The sequence below is a fragment of the Gastrolobium bilobum genome, unplaced genomic scaffold, assembly GCF_033153095.1.
Source record: "Gastrolobium bilobum isolate Gb01-03AN ecotype WA unplaced genomic scaffold, APGP_CSIRO_Gbil_v1 utg180360, whole genome shotgun sequence".
In the NCBI taxonomy this organism is placed as follows: Eukaryota; Viridiplantae; Streptophyta; class Magnoliopsida; order Fabales; family Fabaceae; genus Gastrolobium; species Gastrolobium bilobum.
Genome location: NW_026898269.1, coordinates 8051 through 14640, shown reverse-complemented (window position 1 = coordinate 14640; position 6590 = coordinate 8051). Strand labels below are relative to the sequence as shown.

Sequence of the window (6590 nt, the reverse complement as noted above, 5' to 3'; positions counted from 1 at the left end):
CTCTCCTCGAAGAGTTTGAAGCCTGACCTGCTTCACACGGTCAGCACCTCGGTAGACCGTCTCCAATATGTTCCAGGCCTCCTTAGCCGTTGTTGCACCTCCAATTTTCTCAATACCACCGCACTCTTCAACAGCTTGAAGCATCATAAACAGTGCTGCTGCATCCTTCGATTTTGACAAACTCAACTGCTTGAGTTGGTTTGCTGAGTATCCTTCTGTTGTTTCAGGTTCTTCGAACCCATTTTGCACCAAATTCCAACTATCACATGCTCTTAGGAGAGCCTTCATTTGGATGCTCCAATTCTCATAGTTTCCCTTTTTCAGGCGGGGCACTGGCAGACCAGTAGTCACACCTTCCATTGATATCAAGCTCTGATACCAATTTGTAATTCACAGGTCCTCTTCTGGTGTTTCTCTCAAACACTTAACCACACAAGCAATTCTCTGAATATACCTCTTTGTATTATTGATTCTGCCAAGTGCTACTTTACAAGAGTTACAATGTGCTTTTTATAAGCAACAACAAATGATTAAGAATAATAACGACTATCATAGAAAATCTAAACATATTAATTATCCATTAACATATGCCTAGGGACACACCATAAAACAACACCCTTCATATTTCTATTTTCTTTTATTTAAATTAAAGATTAACCTAACAAGTTGTAATAATTAAAAAGCTTATAATAAAAATTAATGACAACTTCTTTATTAGGTACTTTGTTTATTTATATTTAAATGATGGAATGAATGAAGGAGAAAGTGCGATAGACATATGCTGGAAGTCTGATACCTCTCTAGTCCCTAGTCTCTCCCGCTCCTATACTTGATGCTGCTTTTCTTCTGCGTGTCTGCTTCTGATGCCATAGCTACTGCTACTGCTGCATCCCATAGCTATATGCATAGACCATATGGTATGAAGAGTTGAGAACGATGGATGAAGAGACAAAACAAAGATGGTAATAAATTACGGATCTAACCTGTCACAATAGAAGAGAATTGGGAATCAGAATTCAGAAGCGATTACGATTACGATTACGAATATATGTGTTTATCAAAAACTGAAATTAACTCAATTCGGGATTGGGTACCCACCTTTTGTTCCTTCTAGACTCACCCCACGCCTTTTCCTTGTCAGCAACTCTCTTCTTTTTATTTTTCTAAACAATCAATTTATAATAATAATAAATAATAATAATAAGGTAGGTGATAACTTATCCCCTTATAATAATAATAATAATAATAATAATAATAATAATAATGTTTTGAACGTCTAAATCGGCCACTTAACTCTTAATCCGGTCGGCGTAATAATTTATGTCACGGCTGGAATTTATTGAGATTTTCGCTAACAAGAAATTCCAACTTCTACGTGAGCTGATTTTTTTTGTTTTTTCTTTTTACAAAAAGAGAATTTATTGGATTTGTTAAAAGGCTTGCAATTTCTCATGTTACATGAGAAATGCAAGTTTTCTTATAGAGAAAGAAAGAGATGAGGCCCACCTTAAAAAAAAAAATAAAAAATAGAAAAGTGATTGGCACGGACATCGAAGTGAGAGTGGTAGGAGAGGAGATTTCTCATGCAACATGAGAAATCTTTTTCCCTTTGTTAAAATACGAATTAAACTTAGGGGTTTGATTTTCTTATGTTGAATGAGAATTCAATTCTCATGTTGTAGAGATAAAAAACATGTGGGACCCATGTGTTAGAAAAAATTATATGTTGGACCCAGGTTAACACGGGAATCAAAGGATGTGTAGGAAAATTTGAATTCTCATGTTGAATGAAAATTATAAAACCCTTAAACTTATTGTTAAAATACGAATTAATCTTCTCATTTTGCTCGCTGCACCTTTCGATGTTCTCTCTGTCTCATTTAATTTCTTTTAAAGCTCTACCCGCGTGGCATAGGATTGATTGAGAATGGAATTTCCCTTTTGACCATCTCAGTATAACCATTATGGTAGTGGATAATTTTTTTCTTTTTCTTTTTGTAATATGTCCCCATTATCTTATAAAAGTACTAAAGAAAAAAATGTTTGGTACAGTTTTAATGCTTGCTTTGTTTGAAGCTAGCTATATAAGGTGTGATGATAATGTTTGCTGCATGCAGAATGTGGCAGTGACGGGTGAAGTTCAGGGCAAGGAACAATTGGAAGAGAGAGTTGGAGCTTCTGTTGATACAAATCAGGAAGTGAGTGGGCTTGATTTACCAACACAGGGAAATAAAGGTCTCTTTTTTTTACAAAAATTAAATAAAATAACTTGGGTGTTGCTTTCTAAATTTCGGTGTCAAGTTTCTTATGCTTTGAATTGTATTTGTTACTAGCAAATTATATTTGTTTTCAAGGACTACACACAATAGTAACTGTGAGCTGAGAGTAGTGTGGCTTAATTTGTTGATGAAATTAACTGTGGAGTATCTCTTGCGTGTTTTATCAAGGTTTCTGTGTTTGTGCTTGCAAGCATTTTTGGAATATATATGCTATTTATTCATTATTCATTATCTAAAAAATGATATTATTATTTTTTTTTTTTTTGTGTATTACCCTAGAAATATACTTTAGCCCCTCTCTATCTCTATATCTCTGTGGAAGAGAGGATATTTGGAATTTGATTGTTTGGCTTATTAAGTATTAGGGAAAATACTTTCTTATGTTGATGGAGAAAGCATTTCTTATGTCACTCATACATCGATATGTGTGTATTGTTTTTTTATTTTTATTTTAATTTCTTAATGGTGGGACCTACCTTAAACATGTTTGTGTAGGAGAATTCATTTTCTCATGTGAAAGGAGAAAAACAAAACCCTAAATATTAACAGTGAATTGGCACAAAAAGTGTTTCCTTATTTTGTTTGTATGTTACCTTTGCCACTGTTGTTACTGCCAATTGGATGTAAGTAGTTAGGGTTTTTTTTTTACTACCCACCCTCTACATGACTCTTGTCAATGAAAATCAGTTTAAGCTTTAGACAAATATTATTTCTATGGTTTTTAAATGAATAGGTCTTTCATTATTCAAATGAAGCTTCAATGATACAAGTTACAACACAGTTCAAGAATTGCTATGCCTACACCTATTTTATTGTTATTTACATTCTTTTTTTCCATATGTGTACCATGCTTTGTAATTGGCTGCCATAGCATTGAATAATTGGTTCAGATCTTCCTGCTCAAAGCCTCCATAGTAATTCACGTCGTTCAAATACCTTTTCCCAAAGAGATGTTGCAAGTCAATTGTTTGCTTTTCAGAATAATAATTGAGCCAATATTTATTTATTATTAATATAAGTCAAAATCGTTATAGTAATTGAGAAACTGCAATTTATATTAATTAATTACCTGGGGGAAGCAGAAACCATGATGAGCTTGGTACAGTTTGGTACAGTTTATATATTACAAGTTAAACTTATCCATCAATTACTTATCATTTCTTTATATATTACCAGTTTATCTTCTATGCTTAAATGGCTAAAATTTATTATTATTTATTATTTGGTGCAAGTGGAGACATTTCGTCATATATTCTCTTGTGCACATTTACATCGACCGTTCGTTGAGATTTTTTACTTCAAGTCTTTCAGGTAACAAACTTTGAATGAAAAATAATTGCATGCTTGTATTGTGATGACATAACTGTATATATGTAATGCCCCATGTTGCATAGTATGTCCCCTTTATCTTGTGTATTTTCCCATTCTTTGTTTGCTCCCCCTAAATGCATGTCCCCATTTTCTGGTGTACTACCCTCATTCTCTGGTTGCTTGCTGGAATTGTTGAATGCATGTGTTTCTTTGCCACTTACTGCAGTAAGTTGTATCATATATGTGGCAATTACTCGGTGTTTGCTGGTATTTGAATTCCACACTTACTATATAATCAGGAGTATGGAAGACGATCACGATAAGAGTTGGATGTACAATCGTCTAACTGATAGAAGACAACTAACGAGAGCATTCATGGAGGGTTTGGAAACGTTCATCCAATTTGCTCTGGAGCAAATAGGTACATCAAGTGACGTTATCAGTTGTCCGTGTGTGAAATGTAAGTGTTTTAAATTTCGAACGCCAGACCAAGTCAGGGAGCATCTGTGTAGATGGGGCTTTATGCCGGACTATGAATGTTGGCATATCCATGGGGAAATTCGGCAGGCACATGCTATTCGAGGAGGTTATTATGGGGAAACTAGTCAGCGACACAACCTCAACGAATATGAAGAGTTGGTTATGGATGCTGCGGGACCGTCGATTGGGCAAAATTTTGAACCCGATACTCATGCCGAACCATCCTACATGGCAGAGGATCCTAATTTGGAAGCGGAAAGGTTTTACAACATGCTTCAAGATGCTCAACATCCATTATGGGAAGGTTGTGAACATATTCAACATACTGAACATACAACGCTATCAGCAACCCTAGCAACACTACAGTTGAAGAGTGATCACCTTATGAGTGAGTCTGCTTACAACGGCTGGATGCAGCTCATGCGTCAGGTTGTTCCTAAAGACAATAATTTGGCGAAGGATTTTTACCAAGCAAAGAGAAAGGTCAAAGAGCTTGGGCCAGGATGCACAAAGATTCATTGCTGCCCCAAAGGATGTATGCTATATTACGGTGATTACATTAAGCGCACCAAATGTGAGTTTTGTAAGCATGACAGGTACAAAGTTGTGAGGGACGGAAGGAAAACGACACGTGAAGCCTATAACAAGATGTGGTACTTTCTTCTTGTGCCTAGACTTAAAAGATTGTATGCTTCTGAACAAATAGCTTGTCACATGAGATGGCACCGTGAGCTTTGTAGGGATGAAAAATATGTGACGCATCCATCAGATGCTGAAGCTTGGGTTCATTTTGATGAGGCGAATCCTTCGTTTGCAGCGGAGCCACGTAATGTGCGTATTGGTTTATGTTCGGATGGGTTTGCTCCTTTCAATCAGACGGGTAGGAATTATTCTTGTTGGCCCGTCATTGTGACGCCGTATAATCTCCCACCTTGGATGTGCATGAGAAGAGAGTTCTTGTTTTTAACAGCATTAATTCATGGACCTTCCAATCCAAAAAAGAAGATAGATGTATACCTCAGGCCTCTGATAAACGAGTTGAACATGTTTTGGAGTGCAGGGGTTCTGACATATGATGTATCGTTGAGGCAGAATTTCACCATGCGGGCTGCCTTGATGTGGACAATAAATGATTTTCCAGCATATGGGATGTTGAGCGGATGGCAGACATCGGGGAAGCTTGCATGTCCGGTATGTTTGGAACAAAATAAGGGTTTTAGCTTGCAACACAGTCACAAGGTGTGTTGGTTTGACACTCATCGATGATTCCTGCCACTCGATCACCCGTATATGGGAAATAAAAAAGACTTCAGGAGGGGTGTTGTCAAAAGGGCAGACGCACCTCGTCGGTTAAGTGGCCAAGAAATATGGGAGAGGGTGAAGTATATTCCAAGTGTTGAAGAGAGGCCTGCTTCCGACGACCCTGAGGGATATGGCGATGATCACCATTGGAACAAACGTAGCATCTTTTGGGATCTACCATATTGGAAAGATCAATTGTTAAGACACAACCTTGATGTTATGCATATAGAGAGGAATGTGTTTTGCAATATTTTATATACTGTGATGGACACCAAGGGAAAGACGAAGGACACTGTAAATGCAAGACTGGACATAAAGGCGATTTGCAGAAGACCTGCTTTAAATTTGGTTGAAACTCCAACCGGGCGGACTTTGAAACCTCAAGCGTCGTACACACTGAATAAAGTCCAGAATTTAGAAATGTTGCGCTGGGTTAAGGATCTTAAATTCCCAGATGGTTATGCATCCAAGTGGTCGGGGTGTGTTGACATGAACGGGGCAAAGTTATTCGGTATGAAGAGTCATGATTGTCATGTTTTCTTTCAGAGATTGTTGCCGTGGGCTTTCAAAGCATTACCGAAGAAAGTGTGGAGTTTATTGACCGAACTTTCAATGTTCTTTAGAGAAATTTGTGCTTCTCAACTTAATTCTGAAAGGTTACGACATCTGGAGTCGAGCGTGCCAACACTACTATGCAAATTAGAGATTGTGTTTCCTCCTACATTTTTTGACTCAATGGAACATTTGCCTGTTCACTTGGCTTATGAAGCAAGGGTTGGAGGTCTACAACAATATAGATGGATGTATCTATTTGAGAGGTTAGTTTTTTATCCGAACATTTAATTGCATTACACGATGCTACAAATTATAAGAACCCTAATATCTATTCATAGGTTTGTACGCACACTGAAGATGAAGGTCAGTAACTTGAGGCATGTTGAAGGATCTATCGCCGAAGCGTATCTCGTTGAAGAGACTGGTAAAATTGCATCGTACTATTATCCTCCTGAATTTATATCAACTTCGAGAGGAGTCCCTCGAAATGATGATGGCGGTGATACGAGTGGTCAGATATCACTATTTAATTATCTAGGACGATTCGTGGGAAGGCAAAGGGCATCGATTCTAGAGTGACGGGATAAGAACGTTACAGAGTGGTACATTCTAAACAACTCACCAGAGGCCGCTCCGTACATAGAGTAAGATTTCATTTTTGAA

The 6590-nt window shown here is 37.4% G+C and overlaps 1 protein-coding gene across 1 annotated transcript; it reads left to right on the top strand.

Moving 5' to 3' along the window:
* The first annotated feature begins 3893 nt into the window (after window positions 1-3893).
* Window positions 3894-5336, top strand: LOC133314366 (uncharacterized). Its single transcript, XM_061515843.1, has one exon. The coding sequence runs from the start codon at window positions 3894-3896 to the stop codon at window positions 5334-5336; it is 1443 nt and encodes a 480-aa protein (XP_061371827.1).
* Window positions 5337-6590: the final 1254 nt, after the last annotated feature.

Bases quoted from the DNA above. Each gene is read 5' to 3' on its own strand.
- LOC133314366 (XM_061515843.1), top strand. From the start codon at position 3,894: ATGGAAGACGATCACGATAAGAGTTGGATGTACAATCGTCTAACTGAT.